Genomic DNA, 26,331 nt, shown 5'->3' with positions numbered 1-26,331 from the left:
AGGTATGTAAATAAAGTGAGGCTCTGTGAATCACACGTACATACTTATACACAGCATGTGTAGCAAACACTTGTCTCAATGTATAAATATTATACATACATTACATCTACATTATAATACACATACGCGCATTTACATTGATGTATATACGTGGTACAGGTGTAAGTCACGTGGTTCAACTAATATTTCAGCTGTGAGTCACGTGTCGCCACTAACAATTCACAGCCATTGCTGACTCGATAAAGAAAGTATGAAAATATCTTATGGTTGTGAAGAACGAAGGCAAAGCCCTGCGATGACGAATATTATTAGTTGCCAGACATAAAGACAGGGAGCCCTCTCCTCTTTATGGAGGATCAACAGGGAGTCACGCCGTGCATCCCGCCACAGGTATCACGAGTTCCTGATAATATCAACTCCCTCCACACGATAACCACGGGCAAAGGTGTGAAGAACGGTTCCTAAATGTGCAGACTCACCTGCCCGCACCTTCCACGCCCATAAAAACAACAGTGTAATGACTGATAATGACTGATAATGACTGATAAAGCAGTTAACACCATCTCCTATCTCGTGGCTACAGGAAGTGGCGAGGTGCTCACTGAGTGCACAAAACATTTTTATTTCATTTGTTTGTAAACACACTTAATACTTTGTCATGACAGACTTCACAGAATTTCTTTCTCAGACATGTTTATTCATTCACTCTTCCAATTATAGTTCATCCATACAATTTCCACATACAAAACTTGAATAAATGAAGACAGCCTGAATAAAGATAAATATAAGACAGTGTCATAGAAAATAGGAGAACTTAATAAAGAAAGGGATGGCAAAGACATTAAAATTTGTTTGTACTGCATCAACATGAATTAAATTAATGGCATTTCCTATCACAAATAATCTGCATAAATTGAATGTTTGATCAGTCCAAGCTTTTAGTGGAGCAGTGTCTAGTGTCTACTGCTTTTTGTTTTGTCACAGTTGAAATCTTTCTTATCAGCAGGTGCGAATCAAGGAAGACGGGATGTAATTATCATGTGTCCAATCGAAATAAAAAATAAGCAATCCGTTAGTGGTCCGGTTAGATAAAATTAAAGAAAAAGGAAAACAAATTCTCGAAGGAATGACTATGACAAAGCAGATGGACATTGTGTTGTGACTTTTGCAGGACAGGCAACAGATGATCAGATGATATCCGACATTTCTACGACCGCCTGAGGACCTCGGTGGTGAGAACTTGTCTGAACCCAGCCTCACAGACAGCCATCAGATGCAGTTCAGAGATGCTAAGGGAATGCCCCTGGCCATGCATCATTTTTTTTAATGCATGCATGGTGAAAACTTTTAAGAGTGTTTGCATTTGTTTATCACAAAAATGTTACAGATTAACTCTCAGGGTTTTGAACAGATGTTCAGCCCCGCAAACATTTCTGCACATTTCGTGGTCCTCTGGACAAACCTGCTTCGTCATCAAGCAGGGGGGAGGGGCCAAGGGAGCACGGGGGCAACGGCGATGAAGTCTGGTCCTTGACTGGAAAACCACATCACATCTTGAAAGTCGGGCAAGCGAAGAAAAAGAGTCGGAAGCAGGGAGGGGAAATAAAATATATTATCTCTTGGTCTAATCGTCAGAGCCAACAACCCATAGAAGATGGACAGAGTGAGTAGGTATGGGAGGTGGGGGGAGGGGAGAAAGTAAACTTAAAAAAAAACAACTAAGGAAGTGCTGTGAACATTATGGACTGAAGACTGAAGACCATCCCCACACACAGCAATGGTCACCATGACAATCAGGAGGGACAGGACCGTTGGTCGTGGTGCAGTGCAGTCTCGGCGAGCGCCACTTGGCTCAAGTCTTTGTCACTGAGCTGTGAAAGGAGCTTTCAACGGTGTGCTAGGCTCCTTCACTGTCGCCCCGGGAGGTAATCGGAGCTTCCTTCGTGAAATCAAACTGCTGTAATTATTCTGTTGCCCGCGGGAGTTATACAGTGAGAAGCCAACTGATGAGACTTTTTTTTTTTTTATAAAAGTAGGGAGTTAGCTTCGAAAACCTCGAACTGCTTTGAACAACTAACAACACAGGGTCTGTGGCTGATGTGGACAATAAAGAAAGTGTCAGAAAGTGTCAGAAAGTGATTCTCTCAATACTAATAAAACAATATAATAATGGTATATGTAATAATGATGATGATAAAAATAACAGCTTTAAAGCAATCAACAACCGTCAATTTTTCTTGTCTCATAAAGTCAATATGAACTTCGTTCAGTGTGTTTCAAATCAACATCTTCCATGAAAAGTTCCCCCACTTCATCGAGGCACTTATTAGCAAAAGCACTGCAGTAACTCGGAGAATCGTGGGTAAGGAGGAGAGCAGCCCCTGGCAAAGCACACCTGCACACGCACGTGGCCGCACGTTTTGCTGACTGTGGTGGAGTCTTGTCTTAGGTCAGCATCCTCAAGCGGAAGATGATTCATCACAGAAAAGGTTAACGAGCCCCTTGCGACAGCTAACCCACAAACCGCGGGGGCTGGCGACTGGGTGGCGGTGTGGAGGGTCGGGGGAAGGTGTCTCCTCCTGCTTGTCACCCAGGGCAAGCTCTCGGCAAGTTCTGATGCAAGCAGGGTCTATCCTGTAATTTTTATATCAGTGATGGCAACAAATGTCGAGACGCTGGTCACGCCGGACTTTTGTCACCTTTGTGTTTTCTATTTTTAAAACAAATGAGGAACTGAGCAACACGTTCAGAGAGAGAGATGATGGGAAGGGAGGAGAAAGTTTGACTTTTTTTTATTGAATCAACACTTGCTGTGTCACTACTCTTCCTTCTCCTTCCCCTCACCCGTGTCTCTCATTTCTTTCTCTCTCTCATCAAGGCATTTTCCTCGCACTGCTGGGTGGGTGGTCCGTGTTTCATTAGCTGCAGACGAGATAAGATTGGGCGAAGGACGTAATCCACACAAGGTGCAACATCCCAGCTCGCCCTCGTCATCTGCAAGTCACGTGTCAGAAGTACCAGGTGCAAACCATCGGCAAGCTTACCTCTCCCTATATATTTCCGTTTCGACTCTAACACCCTAACTCCCCAAACACAAAACAACATCAATTCGACATTCACCTTTAACCTCGCATTGACCTAAGAGTGACTGTCGACTGTTGCTCGACATTCATCAGCAATCCACCCAGAAAAGATAATTCCGGAGGTACCTCTGTTTCCAGTACTTAAAATAAATTGTGTGATCAAGACTCGCAACTGATTCCACCCGAAGGTGAAGGAAGAAGATTTACTTGGGATCTTCCTCTCTCCCTCTCCTCCAAGCTCGTGTCTGTCGACGTGGGAGGGTGCGAGAGGGATGACATCTTAATAAAAATGTTGTTGATTACCAAACGATTACAGGATAGCACCGGCAGCTACCACTGCCATGGCGAAGATGAAGACTCAAACAAAGACGATAAGAAAACCTTAAACGTTCTCGACGAGGAAAGGTCGTCGGCGAGCGACGATATCTCAGACAGGCCGCAGCGCCATCTTTCCGCATCGACTCCATTGGCCCCGCGGGTGTCAAGAGGAGGAAGAGGGAGAGAAGGATGCACTAAACTTTCCTCCCTTGTCACCTTAATGCTTCCTCCAGCCAGGAGGGTAGGGAGGGAGAACCTTGAGCTACCTGAGATAGTTCTGTGAGGTTTCCCTCCCTGACACGTCCCTCCTCCGGTCTCATTTGCCTGCGACTTGCCAGCTGGCTACAGCTTCCGCTTCAAGTGTCTCAGGATGGATGTACTGGAGAGTTCCAGCAATGAGAACCACTGAAACACGGGTGTGAGTGCGTGCGAATGAAAGAGAAAGAGATAAAAAATTGTATATACATAAAAAGCATTAATGTTACAGTGGGCAAAACAAGAATTAACATTTAGAAATTTGATTGATTTTGAGTTTGTTACTCATTTGGATTTTTTTTACGGGAGGAGGAATTTTATATGTTAGACCTTTACTCAACAAAAGACTGTCGAGTTCCAGTGGGTTTGTCTGCTGGAGTATCAATTTATTAAATTTATTAAACGCTCCTCGCCAAAGTCCAAGTTCTTCCGTCCAGAACATCGTCCTGTCGTTGTCACGACCTCGCTGCTGCCCCCAGACACGTGACAGTCACCCCACACCAACATAAATTCTCAGGCAGTTCACCCGGGGTGTTCCTGCCTCTCAGCTGTGGTTGTCGGGTGTGTGAGACCAAGCGGGTCGGTTCTCACCACGGAGGTAGCCGCTAATCGTTCCCTGGCATTCTGAGCATGCGATAGGGCACGACCGGCGATAACCACTGTGACCACATCGTCACCGACATCGGACCATTGGCGCGGCGATGTAACATCGCCATTCCACCCAAACGTGACTCAAGTCGTCCCAGACCGCGGTCCTTATCTCCTCAAACCTTATCGTCGGGAAAATTCTCATGGGATACATATGTGCACCCTTGCCTGCTGAGTAAATATCCAGACTGTTTAGAATCTGAAGGAGTGAGCAGGTCCAGGAGCACAAAATGGTTGTCTTTTATCTCCAGGTCAAATTCCAACAACCTCCAGGAAATTCTGGAGTTTCGGGGAGTGCATTCTTGGTGCTAAGGGTTTTTTTCCAGACTGACTGCACGTGCTGAAGACTATTTAGTCTGACGAGTCTGGCAGACAACAGACGCTAAATGTTGTTCTCTGTTGGCTGACAGACGAAAGAGGAGAGAGCTGATGTAGACGGAGTGGTAATAGATGGCCGCAGATTCTGCACCCGGCTTTCCTGACATCCGGGTGATTCGCTGGAGCAACAGTTGGCGCCTGGCATCAACACAGTGAGGACTGGGTGGCCTGTGTTCAGATCTTGTCTCGGGCAAAAGTTCTTTCTCTGCATGTCGCTTCTAGCTGATTGGCCGTGACATAGTATTAACTGCTGGATAAGATTGCAATCCCTCCCCTTCCCCCAGCGCTCGTAGGTTGACTAAATTTTTTTTTTTTAATCCATTAACCATCAACCACTGTGATGGGAGGAAATTACAAGGAGAACAGCTAACCCAGCGAACAGGTGGCACATTCAGAGAGAAGTGTATCTACCCCCGAGACAAGATCCGAACCCTCGAATCCCTAACTGTAATAGTGACAAGCGACTGTTCCACCTCACAGGTCATCCAAGACCCGAACTGACCTTCCATGACCGGCAGGAGGCGCGAACTTTCACACGCATGCGCACGTGCCCAGGCGTCAGTCGGAGGGAGGTAGTGGCAGGGCGGGGCGGGGCGGAAAGGGTGAGGGAGGGTCCGTTCTCTTCCTGCTGCTCGCCCGACTCCTCCCTCCCGGGGCCGCCTGCAGTGCTCTGCCAAGGCTGAAAATGATACCGGACGAGTTAATTAAAGTCATTAGGGATCTCCGCACGCGGCAGGAAGCTTACCTACTGCTGACGTTCTCGGTACTAGAAAGTAGGCCCACTGACGTTCCTGACAAATCACTACGCGCGTGTTTGACGCTTGTCTCTCGCCGAGCGAAGTGGAGTCAAATAGTTCGCTGAGTCAGCAGACTTTCGTTCTGCGAGTGATGACGGGATGGAAGCTAACTAGTCTGGTGCTGGTGGTTGATGCTCTACTGTCTCGGTCTCTCAACAACCGCCATCGGAACGATGCTGCAGCCTGTGTGTAAATTCTGCCCCGATAATCCTCGGAATAGAATAAATCTTCGGACATGGTTGAATGCCTTATGTATTGCTAATGGCAGAAAACATGCTACAATGTACGTGTAAACCTTTCTTACCACTTTTAGAGTGTAAGAAAGGCGAGAGGGCCTGGCGTGGAATGGGGGAAGAATATGATTACAAGGAAGAAAATTCTTTCAGCCGATCCCAAACTGTTCATCACCTTTGAATGCGTTACATCCCTGAGCTTGCGCAGACTTCGGTGCCTCATACACATCCCACATTGCATCCACATAGCTTAGAGCCTTAGACAGATGTAACACCCATCCCATGCTATGTATCATCATCTCTAGGTTACCACACCTCGCTGGACGATTAATTGTCGGCAATGGCGGCTTATCATCGCCGCCAAAAACGAGGGTTAACTAACTGGTCACCTTAGTGTGACTACTTCTCAGCGGAATTTGCACCACCAGACCACTCACCCCTCTCTACACCGACTTACAAAGTCCCTGGGAAAGTCGAGCTTCCAGGCATGACGATGGGGCCAAAAGTCAACTAACCGGAAGTCGCCAGCATCAGGACATTAAGAACTGTTTCGACCCCCAAGGATGCTGCCATGTCCTCTACTAAGTCCCATAACCTCCTACCCTACCTCACCCACCTTCCTCTCCCCCTGCAAGACTGTGTCGTCTGCTCGATGTCGAGAATCTCACAACTCCACCCTTGACTGTTGCCAACAATGTGGCTCGCTGCCACTTGAGGTCTGGGACTCTATTATGTGCACGTCTACACAAAACCTCGGCACCACGCCGCGTGCTTTTGCAATTTCCTATTGTCCTTTGACCTCCACACGTGATACGGCTTGAGGCCACATGACGTGTGCAGTGCACTTGGTGAACTAATGACCCGCTGTCCTTCTGCGCAATTGTTTTGTACAGACTACTGAGCAGCCTTGACATCATATGAACTCACACCACCGCCCGAGTCCCTCCTTTCTCCAACCCCCCAAAAAAGGGGGGTCACGTCGACTACTCTGATGGAGCCTACACCCACACCCTCCCTTCCCCACTCCTCCCTTCACTGCAACCAGTCACGAGCTCCATGTTATTGACTGTCATTCATTTCATGTTTAACTCCAACACATAAACAAAACTTGGGCGGAAAAAGGTCGTGACCTGTTTATGGCGGCCATGGCTGCTGATGTTGCTGAACACGTTGCGAGTCACGCGGTTCTGCGCGTGCCTCCATCATTAATAAAATGTTATCGCTTCCTCCCAAACACCCACTCACCCACCCCCTACCCTACCCCACTTGCCTACAGACTACACCAGAGAGGGTAGATCTACCTACACCACACCAAATAATTGTATCCCATGGGAGACCCACCGTGACCGCAGCTCACCCCAGCATCACTCCATCAAGAGCTGCGCGTCCTCTGCTGCAGCAACACCAGAACGAACAATAAACACGTTGAAAGACGAGGATGGCGGGATGCCAGCAAGGGTGGCTGTCGCACGAAACATCAGACCCGAGACTAAGACGAACATCAGCTGCAGACATCTGAAACAAGTAAAGTCCCCCGGCCATCTAGAGTCTAGCGAGAACAAGAAGGTGGATATACTCATCCACCCGTCGTGACAACTCCTTATTTGGGAATTCCTCCCGAGCGTTCAAACCACGCACTTCAGCGCTGTCCCTCCTTGCCCTCGCTTCCAAACAGAGGTCAGAGGTCACAGTGAGACCAGCTGGCGTCGACCTCTTGTTAGTAAATTTTTGTCGTTTCCGGTTATCTCTCTTTCTCTCCAGCTCCCTCCAGCTCCCTCAACTCCTCATCCCGACACCCGTTCTCAGCTCCCCTGTTCCTGCTTCAAGAGTATCACCATCATCGTCAGAAGCGATGGACACAGGTGCGGGGGCTGGGAACCACTTGAAGCTTATCAGATAAGAACTACAAGGTTTCCCGTTAACTACTTCCACCTGATCACTTCTCTCGTCCACGACCTCGCTCCGCAGAATCCTCAGCACGTGACTGTGTGTGTATACGTGTATGTGTGTGTGTACGTATGTGTGTGTTTCTCTCAGGTCTTGGAGCTCCACTACTAATGGCTGCGGATGAAAGGAAGCCTCTGTATCCCGTTATCTCGGACAGAGGAATAACGGTTTCGGAGAGGTCCACGGAGAGAGCGATCGGAGTCGGTTATAAAACACTGCGTCCATTTATTACAGCGCTTAGCCCTCACACTCCTAACCCCATTCCCCTCCACTTTTTATCTCAAAAGTACCTATTAACACCTTCCACTAGAGCGAAAATCCCTCCAAGTAACGTCTACGATGTTCACTTTCGTCCCGTACCCTCAACATCTCGTATGAACGTCTCGCCTCTCGTCAAAGCTCGCGCGACTATCCTGCTCCCACATGACTACATCTCCACATGGATCTGGAAGTCAGAAACCTGAGTTCACAACAAACGACAGACCAACTGTCAGGCGGCACAACAGTCACACCAACACCCAGGGTACGATCCCCCAGCCCTCCTGTTGTTGTTGTTACCCGTTTACTCAGTCTGCTACACCCGCGGCTGGTGCCAGACAAAACAGACGACTGTGGAAACGAACTTTGGTTGAGTTGAGCAACAAGTAACCCAAGTGTGGCAAGTGCCGGCGATAAGCCACGAGTCTCGGCATCAAAAGCTGCGGATGACAGCAATACTTCATGCACACCTCCATCTCCTCCCATGTCTCGCGGTCTGTTCCCACGGCTGAGAAATCTCATCGCCGGATCTTTTATCATTTTCGTTTAACATCCTCCAACCTTCTGTCTCGCCGATCCTTCACGTGTTCATCAAGAAGGAGAACATCATTATGTTTGAGAGGAAGTTGGGCAACTGTGGGTCCCGCCGCCTGCTCGCATGATAAGGATTCTTTAGAGAGAAAGAGAGAAAAAATTTTTTTTTCGGAAATGTTTGGGTAGGAACGCAAAGCAAACTGATATTTTTAAACGGCTGTTAAAAACTTAATTGTTTCCTTCTCACCAGCTCATCACTACAAGCGTGATTGAAGAGAGGAGTGAAGAAAGTAGAGATACACAAGTAATTCTGTCCCACAACTGATGCGAAAAAAGAAGAAAAAAAAAAGAACAAACGTTGCCGCCACCTCAGTGAAGTCACTAAATGTTAACCGCCACTTCATCATGACAAGCTAGACCTCTACATAAAATGTCGGACTGACAGTATTTTTACGATGCTGTATCTCCGTGTCTAGAATGTCTTCACGACTGTCGAGGTCCTATAAATACTTCCCATCCGTTTGTAAACAACCATCTTCAGACGACAGCGGAAAGGGAAGGGCGGGTGTAGACGCCACCCCTCCCTGGGGCTGAAAGAAAAAAAAAAAGTTAGCGGAGGAGGAAACTTGATGCAGAGGTTTGCCGACACACAAGTAGTCCTCTTAGAAGGATAGCGGCGATGAGAGCGACGAGCACAGATGAAAAGTGAGGTGGCGGACTCTCGACAAAAGCCAGGTCGTCTTCAAAGGTTGGTCACGTGACTCGCGAGGGTCGGCCTGACAAGAACCACTACTCAGCGCTGGAAGACAACTCCAGGAAAAGCTTTATTACCCCGGGGCCTCGCAGACGGCGTAAGGGAGGAGGATGGGGCGGGGATGCTGGGGGTCGGGGCGGAGGATCAAAGAGATTTCTACCTGAGATAGAGTGCGGTCGGCTGGCAGGCTCTGGAACAACCACGTGAGCCACTTCCAGTGCGAGTTGCTGCCGCTGCTTCCTCAACCGAACTCCAGGACCGCGAAGCAAAACACGCTTTGTGTTGCTTTTCTGGAGTTCAGACGGAGGGACTGAGGCCAGAGCATATAAACACTGGAAACAAGGGTGTTTCCTTATTTTTACTGACATCTACAAAACAATAAGTAGTGACGATGATACTTGAAATAAATAGAAATAATGGAAATGACATCATTTAAACTTAATTAAAGGTTATGGTGGAGTAGAACATTAATTCTGGGGGAAAAGACACAGAAATCAATGACGTCATTGAAATATCCCCCTGGTGTCGGCTGTGAGAGAATAACACCAGCAGACTGACAGACATACAAACATTCCGACTTTTGGTCTTCAGGACACGGTCTGCATTTTTTATCCTTGGTGTGCAAGCTGGTGGATCTTATTTAATAAATAAATAAACAGCAACAAAAATAAATAATGAAATAAATACAATATTTGCCCACCAGTCTGGTTTGATTGTATCCACCTCTGGCGTGTGTGAGCGACTGAAAATGTTGAAGAGCCAACATCATCGAGCTCCATTTAACGAGGTGGCGAGATGGGCTTGATGATTAAAGGCGCAGTGCCTGTTTTGCTCGCCTGCTAGCAGATGGCCACATTAAACGCTCGTTGCGTGCACGAGGCCTAATTATCGCTGACTACGCGTGACAGAAACTTGACGCCGCAGCTCCACAAAAAATATTTTAAAAAATTACAAAATAAAAATAGAAACTGTGCATCTTCTTCCTTCCCCACCCCAACTCCCCCATTCTTTTTATTTTAAGGATCGCTGGTGACTTTCATCTTGAGTGAAAAGCGAGCGTGGCAGTGCATCTGGGTAATCTCCCCTTCCTCGTTTAAAAAAAAACGGTCGGGTCCAAAAACGCGGCTGTTCGTTAAGTTGGAACTGAAGCTCTGCAGTTTCTGATTGCGGTCAACAATCTTGTCGGTCATGAAGTTTACTGCTGGGTAGAATCCTTCGGTCTTATCCCCTGGTGTCCGTTACCATACCCTTAATATCCACACACGCGCGCCACCTCTCGTCGTAGTGTTGTGACACCTGTAGGCCACATGATAGCTAGAGCTTACAAAGTAGCTAATCCCACTTTACCTCGGCGATCTACAATCCGACGAAGATGATGGTGAAGGTAGATTACTGCTTGCACTCAGTCCACTAAGACCTACCCGCCACTTGCCCTCAGTTCTTTTCTCTTGTCCTCACAGTCTCAACTGTCACTCCCAACTTCTGTGAGTAAAATATTTACCCCATTATTACTGTTAATACTAGAATGTCTAATTACTGTCAGCCCTTCCTTCTGGGTGCTGCCACAAATTGTACCCGGGGTGTCTGTAAAACTAAACTTGCGATCTTTCTCCAAGAAATCCCTGACCCTTAAAACAAAGCACACAGGGGCCTGCCATGGGGCAGCTTTGAGGACAAGTTGTGTTTGTGCAGACGTACGACAAACAGCAGCAGCAGCAGCACGCGCCTTGCAGCCACGAAGATGCCGGTCAGGTCGAGGTCGCGCGTGAGGGAGCGGCCGGTGACCCACAGCCGTGCCTCTGCGACGGAGGCGAGAGGATGCCCGCGCCATGCTTGTCTGTCGAGAACACTTCCCCAGGAAAGCGGCTGAGGCCCACAAGTGGTCACGTGGTCCTGCGCTAATTACCGTGTCTTCACTTGTTTGCCGACTGCTTCAAAAGCCAGCGACGTTTGGCTGGATACACGGGGGCTAACGAACGGTGGAGAGGGTGGGGAGGAAATGGAGGGGGAGGTGAGAGAGTGTGAGCGGAAGAGATGGGCTTTGAAGTAAAGGAATGATGAGGATGCGTTTGCCACAAACTTTACCACAGATACGAGTCTCTGCATTATTTCAATAATAATTATATATTGAAACACACACGCGGTCCTTGATTATTTCAGGGTTAGTACATTGTACTGATGTAGATGCAGATGTAACGGGTGGGGAGGGTATGGGTGGCTACAATCCTCACTCCACAATTTATATCGCTCACCTGGTACATCCTTCTTCGACTACCTTCTACACCAATGAATTAATGATTCATAAAAACTTGTCTCACTTTTATCTGGCCCCTTCTTCCTTCATTGACAAAATCATTATAAGAATGAAATCAAGGATGTAACGATGCGCATAATAAGACCTCGCAGCTACAAGTAAACAAACCCTGATAAACAGAAGTAAACCCCTTTGAAACTCGCTCGTACATCAATGGACGGGGGGAAAGGGACAGAAACCTGTCAGAAAGCTTGTAAATAAAATAAACTAATTAAACGCCTGACCAAAATAAACTATTGTTTGAGATGCGAAAACATGGGAGAAAAAAAATGTCTCCTCGTTTGCTCGTATTCTCTCCTCGGTGGTTTTTGTCCCAAATGTGGGCGTTTCTATTTCGGGGCTCGCCATTCATCACCAGGATGTGGGGGACAAACATGTGTGTCCTTGACTTTCTTGAGAACAAATAACAATCAACGACTTGACGAGGGGCTGGCGAGTCACTTGATGACGTGTGTGTGCACGTGACTTGTGTTCTCACGCGTGAGTGCGCGCGCTCGTGGCTGTCAGGGATGGACCGACAACTTCATTCTGATTGTCTTACCGGATGTATCCCAGATGGACATCTGTATTCTGTAGGAGTCGGACACGCTGTACGATCCACTGTATGTGTCAAACCCGGTTGGTGTGTAGGACTGCAACAACAAAACAAAAAAACAACAGATGTAGATATTACATACACACAACTTAGTTGTTTACAGAATTTATTAATTTATATTTTTACATATTGCATGTGAATTGAGCTTTAATATTTTATATAGAAGCATTCTGTATCAACTCTGTACCCGTTTATTTTATTAATTTTTCCTGTCCGAGAAATGTTGAGGGTGACTCGTTATCTCTATCAAAGACTTTATGGTTGACAGATGAGGCAATTAACGGCGAGGTTTAAACTGTAATTGCTGCTGCAAAAGCCACGTGCTCCATCAGTGAAAAGATTTCATTTAAGTACACACATGCTAACAGACACTTCATTTTTATGGCATCAGGGGGAAAGGAAGAAAAAGTTGGGAGGAGGAGGGAAGGAAAGGGTGAGAACATGGGATTACAATTTGTCTTTTCATTTAACTCGTCGACTAAAATCTTCCTTCCTTCACAAGCAGGTTGCCGCAATCTGACCCCCATCTCCACGCCCATCCTTTCAATTTTCACGCAATTGCCGTCCCATCCACCCCTTACCTCACCCACCCGACAGCTCTTGCCTCCCGAAATCTCAACATTTGCGGGTCCTAAACGAACAACGAGCTTAATTACATTGGATGCGCTTAACTGCCCCTCATAAATATCCTTCAAAAGTGGGGCTGGAGTCTGGGTGAGCAGCCCCTGGTCTGAAACACGAGGCAGGATGCGAGAGGTCTGAGGATGTGGGGTTAGTGGAGGGAGGGTTGATGAACACAAGAACTTCTTTTCTCCGCGGATGGTTTTTCTTAATTTCCTGCCCCAGCCTGCAGCTTACTCGATACACGACGATAGCTGTCCTCGTGACAACCGCTCGTTTCCAGCAACAGTAATCGCAACGCGGTGGGAGGTGGAGAAGGTGGTGAGCTATAAATTTGTTTACAAGAACTTTCTCTGGCGATTTCCGGTGCATGCGCATACAACATGCATAAAGCTCCCCCTCCCCTTTCCCTTCCTCTCTCCCTCTTTCCAAACTCCTGCTCCTCATCACATCACATCCTCTACCACCTCCACTGCAGCGACGACACTAATCCGTCAGACGGGTTGTCTACTGATGTCGCATCGGTTCGCTTCATCGATATTATCTTTATTATTTGTTCATGTGGGGGACAGGAGTTGGGAAGATGAATGTTCACATGAGTGAACAAGCTCGTCTGCCAGTTCTCGCAAAAGGCTTCACAAACATTCAAGCTCTTTGTTTCTGCCAGCAGATGTCATAAGATGTCCTGTGTTTGAAAACAAAACAACAAACCTACAGATTGGCATTCAAACTGAGCGACAGCGAGCAGATTCATTCAAATGATAATTTTTGTAGCATCCTGTGTCCAGCATCACACACATTCTAAGATACTGTGGTCCTCACGGTGCCAGGAACTGCGACATCTTGCAAGTCTAGTTTGTTATGTTGTTTCTGTGTTTGTTGGTATGTTTGGATGTCTGCACGCTTTCTTTCTTGGTCGTATTTACCTTTTAGTGCCTGTACAATGCATTGTGCTGACTTCAAAGGCGTGGAAATGTACAAATCTACTTCTTATTGTTAAAGTATCACACACACATACAAACCCACGTCTTCCTCTTCTCCAGGTCACAGGTCATCGAGTCTTTTTGAGGAGATTAGTGAACTAGTCAACTCACGAATCATTTTCTCCGACTCGTACGTATATTGCGGTTTACCGTTGCAACTAGATACCAGGCAGGTACCCGGGGTGAGAGCCGGCGTCAAAGGACCGTCACCATGTCAGCAAACAACTACCAGCTGGAGCAGTCTGCGACCTGTCACACCCGCCGGCCCTCCACGACGACAAAATTAATGATGCTACCGCCACTCAGCGCAGGAAGCTGCTTCCCCCTCCCTTGACCCCTAACCATGCCACCGCCACCCAAATCACACACACACACACTACCAATTCGCTGTTCCCCCGCCTCCCATCCCCCCGACTTCCCTCCCCCTCTGTTGCCCAGCCCAAATCCCGAAGAGAAAGACTCTATCGTCTCGTACTCCTCACGAAGGTCGCACCCCGCCCCTCGACAAGGTCTCAGTGACAACCCCACCGCCACCACATCAACGATTAACCGTCGGCTTGTATGCACCTCACGAACATCAAACCCTTATCAAGTGCAGGAGAGATTAAAACCGACGAAAGAAAGTAAACCTAGGAAGGACGGGTTGGGTGGAGGGAAGACAGGGGTGACGAATAAAATCAGTTTGGGGTGTAGATATGTCAGGTAGATAGGAATGCTACCCACCCACCCCCTGCGGGCCGTCTACACCTTTAACCTTTCACACCTCTGTCCTTTCACCTCTTGCTCCCTGTACCCTCCCTACCACCCACCCGCCTTTCATCCTGAGGATCTTGGTCTTTATAGCGGGTGTTAAAAGTGTTTTAGGGCGCTTGACAACTGATCTATTTTTAGTACTACGCAACTTATGACCTCAGTAGCGAGTGGGGGGTACAGTTGTACCAACGGTAACAATCACCGTGGGGGGACCTGATGTCCCCACCCCACCAACCCCTTCAACCTCTCACTGGCTGAGCAAGCAGTTTTATATTGTGTATCTTTTTATTTCCGTTAGACTGGCAGAACTACAAAACGCAATGAACCATCCGGGTATGTAACCCCATCACTGTCACATTCAACATGAAAGTGTGGAAATAAGACTTGAGGCGGGACGAGATTCGAACAGGCCCGTAAGGGAGTGCAGGAGATGAGAGTTAAATGAAGCAGACGAGCTTGGCTGCTACACATCTACTGTCTCGACACCAGCCTCCATCCCCCCCTCGACACCCACTTTCTTAGCCTTTGCGTCAGCGACTGAAATACCCGGACCGAAAATAAACAAACAAGCCCACCCGGGGACAGGCGCGCGCATGCGCGAGAGCTGTAAGATGGAGGGAGAGAATAAGAGCAACATTCCGACCACAAGTTGCTGCGGCTTGCAGGGCGATGAATAAAAAAAGAAAGTGTGAATGTCTTTGTGAGGTGTTCAGACATAAACAATCTGCTCACAATGGAGGGGGAGCACTTTGGATTGTGTGTTGTTGTTGGGTGTTTTTTTTTTTGACAACTCTCAGAAGATTCACAAGAAATTTTTTCTTTGACCGGACACACATTGCCAGTTATGTTAGTGAGGCGAACTTTATGACCGTCGGACCTTCACATCAAATGTTTTCAATTGTAGTCAAAGTCTCGACCACACCTGTCTATTCATTTTGCAAAGCGGGTGGAGGTTAGAATGAAGTTCGCGATGCAGACAAGTGGAATCCATACTTCCCCACGAAAAAATCTGATTGTTGCATGCAGACAGATTAAAAAAACAAACGCACACGTTCGAGTGTTTGTGAAATGTTGTTAATAAACAATTACCTCTCTTACCTATATTCTGAATCCCCCGCCCACCCACACAAGATTAAGCAACATTTCTCCAATTACAACACTTCCGCGCTTTTGAGAAAAAGACAGAAAGAGAATAAAGATTTTCTTTACACACATTCCCAAGGATCACGATTAAGAAGTAGAATGTTTAAATGAAAAAAAAAAAAACTTTCTCTTTCGGGCTGACAGTGGTCTCGCTACTCTAGCAGACATCAGTGAAGGTTTCCCAAGGAAGAAAAACAAGAGAAAGATATGTGACTCCCGTTATCTTCAAAACAAACAGGGATTCCGGTCCAGGGACCAGCGCCAGCCATGCATCAGAACCTGTGAGTTCTTCCTAAAGATATTCCCGTGGGTGAGTGGGGGACAAGCTAGTGTGGGGGTGGTGCCCATCTCCTCTTTCTCGCAACTTGACCTTTCTCACCCCTCTGAGGATCTGGTACCCGATTCCAGAGCTCGGTTAAGTACTGTGCTTGTGGGATCCGTCTTTGGGTTTGGACCTGCTTGCTCTACCCCCACAACCACCCCTAACCCCGAGATATTTCTATCGAGCTACTAACGGGCTTATTCTGGTTAATCCGGGTGGATTTGTTTGCTTTTTTTTTTTAAGTATTGCGGGATGCCATTCCTGCGCGATACAAACGTATCTACCCGTAAATTAGTACAAGAGGACATTTTGGGAGCTTGAAAGGAAGTCAGGGGTCACCTCCCTGTCATCCTTTCCCGTCTTAGGCGAAAAGAAAAAAGGACAAAGATAGTGAAGACTGAATTCTGTCTTTCAGTGTTACTTGCGGGGCTGCTCCATCTCTCTGTCCCTCCCAGGATTTGATACAGTTTCTCACTGTGTGACTAACATCCCACCTCCACATCTCTATGCAGCAGCACGTCTGTCATTTGTAATCCATTCAAGCTGAGAACATGATGGAGATAATGTTTCTTTCAGGAAAAATGTATGCTTCCATTTTTTTAAAACACAAACTCATCTACAGCAATGGTTCTTCTTGTCCACTGAAGACATCTCCAAGTAATATATATAAAAACTTTTTTATTTTTTAAATAAATTTCTATATCATCGTCACTAACATCACCATGAACCTCAAAACTGTGCAACCATCGTTGTCTTTCTAGTCAAGGTGAGAAACCCAGCTGACTGAGGAAGAAATCAGACTTGAAGAGTTCCACCCCGAGGAGTTGACCCCCATCGCCATCAGCTGCCGCCCTGATCCCTGGACACCAGCCTGCTCCCCCAGCCTGCTCCCCCCAGCCTGCTCCCCCCAGCCTGCTCCCCCCCAGCCACCAGCCCGCACTTTAATTGCTCTCTTGTCTGAGGACAAATTAATTGACAGGGCGGCGGTCTAGTGCCACAGGGACTGAGAGTCTGGATGTTTCTTCTCCTATTGACCTTTGCGAGAGGAGACAGCTGAGGTCGCGAAAGTCGAACAGTCAATTCGGATTTGAGTTCTGTAGACGGTGCCAGACATTGGTAACGAGGGCGAACGTATCCTCCACCCTGATGTTGGACTGACTGCAAGCAGGCACGCACACAAACACACAGACACAATGAGAGTTGGAGATTCTTGCTGAATAATAAGAATTTTGTGGCTGCTGCAGCTGTTTGAAATCACCCTGACTGATGCTAAAAAATTAAAAATAAAACCCAAAAGTTCTTGTCATTAACTTTTAATTGCACGTGCTGTCACTCACAGGTAGGTTGGCTTTCGCGTCATCTGGTTTACTGCCACCCAAGATATGCCCATGAAATTTTATTTATTTTGAATTCAATACAGAGGTCAGGATTGCGGGTGGATACGAGTTCAAGGTTTCATCCACCCCGAGAACTGGGATTATTATGTATTAACTAGGTGTGGCTGTGATCGTTACAAGTGTTACCTTTTTGTTCATGGTGAAGCTTGTACGGGTGCATCTCGCTAGGAGGAGAAGGGGGTATCCACTCAGGTTTGGGGGGAATAGCAGCTTGAGGCACCGAGTCAATATAAAAAGTTTGCACCCAACTCGACCTTTAATGACGCAGGCAGGTTTTATAAACATCACCGTGGCTGCCTACAAATACTGACAGTAATAACCTCAACTATATCAAAAGTTTATTTTTGTATTTAAATTTATGGTAATGGGTCACCTGTCGAGTGCAAATGAAACGGATCAGCAAATGCAAACTTCGATAACCGCTCCGATAAACTAATTTGCTCTCTGCCACGACTGTAAAGATCTCACATAATTCCTCTATCTTATTTCCAAATCCAAACGTGTCCCCCACCCCTCCACAGAAGGAACAACTGCCTCCCGGCATCCACCCCACAGTTGCCAGACCGCCAGACGAGATGAGGGGCGACGTGTGAGGAGTGCGCCTGTCGTCTGCTCAACTCCAAACTTCGTTTGTAATGACAGGTTGTCGGGGCCCGGGGGTGGGGACACCCACCCCACACCTCCTTCTGAAGCAAAACCTTCCATCACTAAAAAAAGTGCGGACTCATCAGTTATTATAAACTTTGTGATTGGTTGCTTGGCTTCTTAGTTCATTACCTAACCAATTAGTGTGGGATTTTAATATCGATGCTTTTAAGTGTAAGCAGCTGTATACATTAATCTTGAAGGAACTAAATGTCTTCATGATATTTACCAACATCTCTTTTCTCTTTCACACACACACCAGAAAATGAGAACAGTGGGTATGTAAGGGTGCGGTGATTTTTTTTCTTCTTCAGACCCAAGAGAGGTCGAGAACAACTTCCTTCACAGTCTTTATTGCAGACCTCGCCAGCTTGGGAAATGGGCTTCGAGATGTTCCAGAGTTGTGACTATAGGGCTAGGGGCTGTGAGTGCTGCTGATGAACGGAAAAGACCGGTTAGCCTTGAAGCTGAGGCCAGTGAGCGCAGGACCGACTCCTCATCACCAGCATCAGCAGCAGGCGGTGATGGGCAGGCGAAGGACACGTGACCCACGAGGCGAGTATAAGGCTAGGATGGCGGTGTTGCTGCGGTACTTATGGGGCTGACTATGAACTTGTGCACCACTCTAGTTCTCAGGAAAAGGTTGATGGGAATTCCCACAGTCTGGCACAGTACTGGAGTGAGGGAGGGAGGGAGAAAAGAAAATTGAATTTTGCAAAAATGTTTCTTTCTTGACACACCAAAGTCCATTCCACCACACAAACAACGAACAATGTCGAATACAGCAGAAAAAAAATTGCAGGGGTAAAACAAAAGTGAAAAAAACATGCAAAAGAAAGAAATCAACAAATATGCATGGACGTCAATGCAAGTCGAGAATGCATCGTGGTGCATTTTAGTCCGTTGGTAAGTGTGTGTATATCTTGTTGGTGTGTAAATGTATTCGTTGTTGGTGTGTGTGTCTATGTGTTGTTGGTATGTAAGTGTGTCTGTGTGTTGTTGGTGTGGAGAGGAAGATTGCGAAATTGCGGATAAAAATGAGCGCAGCAGCATCTGTGGGAGACTGACAGCATCACAACCTGGAGTCGGAGGAAGGATGAGAAATGCAAGCATTCCTGTATGTACTTCAGTCGGGTGGGAGAGGAGAGGGCTTTATTTTGTTGTGTTCTTGTCAGACCTTCCTACTTAAGTGGTCGATAGCTTTGTCCTCAAGGAACCCTTTGTTGCCGCCCAGCTGGTGCAAACGGAGGCTCAACGTGCGATAATAAACTTGTGCACGCGCTCCAACCTCCTCGTGCGCCGTGAAAAGCTCGTGCACCATCTGCACCCGGTGTTCGAAGACGGCAATGGTGGTGTTTAGAAGACGCAACGAGGTCAACAGGGTTATTATTCCTCCTTCACACACACCACCACCACCACCAGCATCACTACCACCACCCCTCTCCCAGGTGGGTACGTGGCTGGGTGGGATTTCCACAATACCTTAGAATTTATATCTCCGAGTACTTTACACAGGACGGCTGTATTTCAGGATACGAGAGAATAGCCTTAAAGTGCATGCATTGAAATAATCACGTGCAAGACGCACTTTTGGAGTTTTCATTCCCTCTACCATCCCTGCACCTACCGCCCTACCCACCCCGCTACAACCAGACTTCATTTCTAGGAGTCAACATGCTTCTCGAGAAGCCCGAGAAACGATCCCACAACCTGCAGCTGGGTGGCTGTTGGCGATTTTTACGAAATTGCTCCCAGTCAACACGAATCCCATGTGTTCTCATTTTTAAAAAAAACTCTTTAATTAATCTTGAGCCGCTTCTATACAGCTTCTCTATTTAAGCTTCTTTCGAAGAAACTGAGAATCCACTCGACATTTGTTTTCCGATGTGATCATCATGTAAAAATTTAGCAAAACTCTTATCACATTCCTAGACTGGTGCTACAAAAGAAGACCCTTTAATAAATGATTCTGCTGCGACAATCTCCCTCCTTGGTGGCAGATGCCGCGGCGCTTCCACCATCAGTAACCTGCCAACAGCATCCACGGTGACCCTCCTCCCACCCAGCATCTTGCTGCTCCATGTACTCTCCTCCAGCTATTTACTCACCACCGGCACCACCAAGGCTCTGTCAGCAGAGAGTACCCCAACCTGACTCCAGTGCCAGACACCAGGAGGCAGCCCAGTTCTTCAACCTTACCGCATGCGGCGCCCTCTGGTGGCGGGGTGTTTGTTGCCGCGCGGCAGAGGTGGAGAAATGCGGGAGAAACTGCATGAATTGCGGCGTTAACGCCACCCGATGCAGCGCCAAGCTCCATCAAGGGTAGCAGACACCACCACAGCAGCTGCCGCACGTTCCTCCACTTTTTTACTTTTTTTTTTTAGAGGGGGGAGAGAGTGGGAGGGTAGTGGAAGGAGCTGCTCTTAACTTTTTGCTTTTTAGTCTGTGGGGAAAAGATGGGAGGATGGTGATAGCTGGGATTTCCACAGTTGAGAAATATTTGGAGGAATTTATTTCTGTGATTAATATTATTATTTGAATTGTCAGCATAGTATATATATATGAGAGGGTTTTTCCCAGAACGCTCCAGTGAGAGAGGAGGGTGAGCAGGGTTGCCATCCTCTGCAGGTCCTCATCTCCCATCACCGGAGAGGCCGACTACATCTTGAAATGTCGAGCTGACTGTTTCTGGCTTCATCCACCGCATCTTCATCCCTCGGGGTTACGAACGGTGCACGCACACCCAGGTTTTAATCACACAACCAGACATCCTCATCTAAATGGAAGGCATCGAGATTAAAAAAAAAAATCTTTATGAACATATTTGCTGTTGTTGTTTATTATCACAGGCTGCGCTGGCGATCAAAGCGACTCCATCCCCAGCTTATAGTGTGTGCACCTTGATGCTGCCATAATACTTGTACATAATATTACTAACATTATTAGACTACATGACGGGCTAATTACATTCCCAGGATAACTTGCTCACGAAAAGCTCGTTTATTGCAAAAATTAAATTACTTATGACATCGCTGTCAGTAAAGTAGTTCCTGGAGCAAACTTTTATTTGTTTATTTATGTAAATATTAATAACGGCCTGAAAAGTGTAATATAGGAGAAGTCAATAACCTGAGTGTTTCTTACATAAAAGAAATGTTGGTGATGGCTGATGGGAACAATTGTACTGTTCAACTATTTTATTTTGGTGTGGATGACTACGACAGCTGATCACAGAGTCCGACACACGTGCCAAGGAGCGATACGCTAGGCTAAAAATAGACCCTCACCTGGCTCCGTGCCCATCACCTTGCTTTTTATTTGTGATGGATGAGGGATGAGGGATGGGGGAGAGACAGCAACCAACTTTTGCAGTCTTCTCTATATACTCATCGTCGCTCCACCATCAACAAAAGCTTGTCCTGATTTATCTGCGGCTGTTAGCTACGGCGTAGTTCTTTGGTCGGATTTTTTTTTTATAGTTTTTTTTAGTTTTTGTCGACAACAGCAGCAGCTGATGGGTGTCCGCATCTTGTTTTACGATCAAGGTGTCCGAACAGAGGAAGGTCGTGAAGCAACCTGTAAAAAAATCCCACGCCTTCCTTCCTTCTCCGACCGCCCACCTCTCCTCCAGTTCATCCCTCCTACATTCACCCTCCCGCTCGTCCTGTCTGACATCAACCTGACGACCTTCGTCGCCCCACACATCATTTGACAAGGACAGTGATGATGGGGTCGTAACAACGACTGTTGCCCACCTGGTGCAGGGTGAGTCAACGGCAGGACCAGCGACAGACACCCGAGTGCACAGCCACTGAAGGTCGAGCTGTACCTGCTTCACGTGGTCGAGATGGTGGTGGTGGCATCACAAGGTCTCCTCGAAGTGAAATAAATGATTACGATCAGACCATCTGTGTCATTCGACTTAGCACAGGACTAGAATGGATTTCCCTTTAGCATTGTCGTCTAACACACACACACGGGTGGTTATTTCGTAATCACGTGACAACGAAATAGCTGGCGAGGAACGTAAAACCAGAAAGTGTGCGATGACTCAGCGGGAATCTCGCACAATGGACGGAAACAAGTGTAAAGCGAGGTATTCTCTATCCTTCTCCGTCCCTCCACTACCACCACAAAACACTCACCCCTTCCCCATGAATAATAATAGAAAATAGACCCTGGCTACGTCTTTCCTGTCCTTTCCCCTCTAACCTCTACGTCCCCATTACGTGGTGGCGACGTTGGCCAGGGAACTGCGGTTTTCCGCTGTATCGCGTGGGCAGGGCTTTGTTCCGCTTGAGCCTTGTCGAGCATGAATGGCATTCCAAGGGTGCGAGACCCCTCTGTACCCCTTGTGCAAAGCACCACGACGAGGCCGCTCGTGATCCGATCTTGTCTACTGTAGCGACGAGGCCTTCCGCCCTTATCGGGCTCGACACGAAGTCGACCCTTTTGGTGGGACACTCCTCGTCAGCCCCTCCCCCTCCCAGCACACAGCCCCTCCGACCTCAATCCTCGTCTAGCCGGTAGTCCGGTTTAGCAAGGCTCGTCAGGTAAGTGTTCGTGTCCTTGTGGGCCACGTGTGCTAAAAGCAGACGAGAGACTTTGGTGGCGAGCCAAACATGGGGGCGGCTCAACGTTCCTAGTCCGCACACGCGAGCGAATGTCATTGAGAAACGAGCCAACTCGTCGCTACAACACTCAGTAGGTGGTAATTAGCCACATAAACAAATATGAGCCAGTGTATTGTAAACAACAAGGAGTTGGGGATGTTATCTGGGTTCCCCGACCTTGTTTGTGGGCAAAGCGCTGCTTGTCATTGCTCTTCATAGCAGGGGTCCATCTGATAGGACACACGCCAGAGTCGGATGGGTGGGGTGGGGTAGATGGCGGAATACACTGGTGGATGTGGACGAAAGAAAGTCTGAAATGCTTGCCAGCAACAAAAGATGACTGGGTAACAACAACTGGGTAGCAATGGTCACAAAGCACAAAACAGGAGACAGACATGGACAACTGGCGGTTGGTGATGAATAATAGTTTGGGACATGTAGCTGGATGGGCGGAGGGGGAGGAGGTCATACATGTAAGTTACTTGGCAAACAAGAGACAAACTTTGTTATCTTTGCCTCTCTGTGGAGACCTCTACTGCTGTAACCCTGGGGAAAGTCAAGGTTTATCTAGTTGACCATCCTGACTCCTGCTGGACCATACAACAAGAGAAGAAAACATTTCCCCGTGGCTTTATTGTAACTGGGTTATTATTGGAGAGTATACATGGTGCAGTGCACAAATATTTATAACGGGAATTGTCTTTACACGACCTCGACACACCATCCGTGCACAGACATTAGAAAATACCAACATAGAGAAAGTTTTAAACTTATGACCATCAGAAGTGGAGAGGTTTAAAGGTAAATAATGTATTAAGGGTTAGGGTTAGCAAAAGAAGTTTAAAAGAAGCAAATCAAAGGTGGAATAATTACCGAAGCAGAAAAACATTTAACAGAAACAATCAACTGCCAACCTTCACTCCATCCCTACTAAAAATGTTTTGATTGGATTGTAAAGTATTGTCACTTCCTGCAGTATTCATTTACTTGTAACATTGCGCCATCTTCAAGTTTCAGGATGAGCGATTAAACCAACCCAGTATTTATTGACATTCAGAGAAGACCCTGTGCGGGTAGACGGGTACACGGGTATCAAATAGCAAACATTTATTCATAAAATGCGCCGACACTAGCGCACCTTGCTGTGGAGTGCCTCATTCCTTTCTCGTGGTATTCGGAGAGCCGAGAGAGTGAGTCAACCCGAAATATGCCGCGAGATACACGTAAAGAACACAGACAGATTATGAACAGCGGCGGGTACGACACCCTGACATTAGTCTTAGGCGCCAACTGCCACTGTATGCAAAACGCCTTGTAATTCAACACCAACTTTTAAAAATATATTTTGCGAGCACACATAATTATTCCCAATGCAGGAACAATAACCTTTAGACTGTAGAAATGTTCATATCTCTCACACACACTCACACCCTGTGTCCGCTGTCTGTAACACACTCGGGTAGGTCGGCTACCCGAGAGCCGCGCGAGCTCCCCGTGTTACACGCAGTCAAAGGGATGGGCCGTCACGACCAACCCACCATCTACCCTAACGTCAGGGTCTCCACAGGGGTCTCCCCTCCTGCGCATTCCTTCCCTTCATCTCCTGCTTACGAACGGTTCAAGGGTTACAAGGGCTCCTGGTTACGAGCGCAGGTCAAAGGTGACACTACCTGGCTACCGACTTGGCGATAAGCGGCGAGGTTTATAGTACAACGAGCGGAGAAAGTAGTCCCGAGTTTTCCAGTTCTATTTATTGTACTTTTTTTTCTGACATCGAAGAAAAGTTTATCTATCAATGCAGGTTCCCTAAAGCCCCTTTCGTCAGGTAACGACAGAACTACAGGGATGTATTAATGGTGGCTGATGTAATCAAGCTGATGAAATTAAGTTTAAGATTTGATTAGGGTAGAATTTCATTCTTGGGATTTTAAAATGTTTTGTCTCATCACACCATCTGTCATTTACTTCTGTGTGTGTGTGTGAATTAAGTGCTTAAACAATTGAATTATAAGATATATTCGGTAAACAATTGTTTCAAATTACCCTGTTTAACCATCCAATCCTTTCTATAATTATACATTAAAAATGCAAGTATGTGTAACTATGTTAATGTGTTATTATGACCCACCGGTGTGTAGTGGAGACTCAAACTAGTTTAGTTTTCTTAAACTCTGTCTAGACCCTGGACTATCTAATCTTTCTCTACCTCTTAATCAAAGATTACACCGAGACAATGATTATGCAGGTGCACGTTTCCCATGTGTAGCTTCAAGCTCTCAAGGTACCGCTTCATGTCAAACACTACATACATCTGAGTTCAATTGAATTAAACTGTATTTAATTAAATATTTAATTTGTGGGTCTTTCTTTTATGCTAATCACAATTTTCTATCCTCCATATCCAACCTTGAAATTAATCCTTAATACTTGGGATGAACTAGCAAGTGTCCCAACAAGTCTGGCGGAAATTTAATATTTTTATTTTTCAAAAAATGAGTGTACTTTGTTGTTATTCTATTAAACTTTCACTCAGCAGTAGGTATGTACTCTCATCTAAAATGACTATGAAATGACCAATGTCCACTCACCTCTAGAAACTTGGAGTGCACGTATCTGTGGATGAGCGCGGTCTTGCCGCACTCACAGTCGCCAACGACGACAATCTTGGACTTAACCACTGTCACATCGCCACCAGTGGCACCTGCAACTGCACTGCTGGAGGCAGAGGCGGCGGCCACGCTGCCCACAGACCTGTCCTTGGTGCCCACCACCTTGTCTTTGGTCACCCCCTTGTCTCCAGCCGCCATGGTGGTCGGCACCCGCTGGTCGCCTTTCAACGGCATGAAGACAAAATCGGAACAAACTTTATCCTTCATCGGGACGACACTGGACGGCGATGGATGCTTCCCGTTGAGCCACTCTTCTTCGACTGGTACAAGACCGTGCCAGCAACGACTCCACCGACGATCCCGCGACGTCACAACACACGTGGTACGGTCGGTAGTTGTAGCTTTTATCGAAAACGGTCAATGGATGGACTGAGAGGAACACACAAACAAACCAGCATGTCGTTGAAGGAGTGAATCAAGATTTTTTTTTCTCTCTCTCACCTATTAACTTTCTGCGAGGTTTGGTGGAGAAAATGGTGGATGGTACATTCACACATCTACACACACAGGTCGAGTATAAGTCTTCCCACGACGACGATGACGACGTACACGGCAGTACCACGTGACTAAACACTCCCTAATAATTCACAACCATAATCCGAAAGACCCAGTGTTAGGAGGAGGGTCCGTGTGACTTCAGTTCTCTATGTTCACTTCTCACCTGTGTGACTGGTGTTCGCAGAATGAAAGAGAAGAGTGGTGGACGTGGGTGTGTAGGTTGGTCCGTCCCGCGCGAGCACGCGCTCTCACGCACACACATTCACACTCGCGCGGCGCTCACCAGCGATAGGTCCGCGCGGTACGAGCGGCAAGCCCCGGTCTGACGGAGTGTGGCGGGCGACAACATTTTCTTCATTCATAGCCACTCAAGGAAGGTGCGGGGTGTGAGCAGGAGAGAGAGAGAAAAGGAAGGGAGGGTGAGCACTGCGTGCGTGCGTGGTTTGTTGGGGGGACTAGCTGCTACACAGTTGTCTTTCCGTGCGCGCAGCCCCAAGTGGCGAGGTGTGGGTGGGGAGGGACGAGGGGGAGGAGGAGGAGGGGCATGGCGGCGGTTAGAGGAAGAAAGGTTTG

At 47.2% G+C, this 26,331-nt stretch overlaps 1 protein-coding gene across 1 annotated transcript in view; it reads right to left on the bottom strand.

Annotated features, from left to right (window-relative positions):
- LOC112564156 (rho-related GTP-binding protein RhoE-like) overlaps nt 1-26,126 on the bottom strand; it is a 35,485-nt gene extending 9,359 nt beyond the window's left edge. Inside the window, exons 1-2 of the mRNA XM_025238778.1 lie at nt 25,180-26,126; nt 12,061-12,151 (exon numbers count right to left, since the gene is read on the bottom strand). Of these exons, the coding sequence (XP_025094563.1) occupies nt 12,061-12,151; nt 25,180-25,467 (379 nt within the window). The 5' untranslated portion in view covers nt 25,468-26,126. The remainder of the gene's footprint in view (nt 1-12,060; nt 12,152-25,179) is intronic.
- Nucleotides 26,127-26,331: the final 205 nt, after the last annotated feature.

This window comes from Pomacea canaliculata, linkage group LG5 (assembly GCF_003073045.1).
Source record: "Pomacea canaliculata isolate SZHN2017 linkage group LG5, ASM307304v1, whole genome shotgun sequence".
NCBI lineage: Eukaryota > Metazoa > Mollusca > Gastropoda > Architaenioglossa > Ampullariidae > Pomacea > Pomacea canaliculata.
Note: the sequence above shows the minus strand (reverse complement) of the source record. Positions and strands in the feature narration are given on the sequence as shown.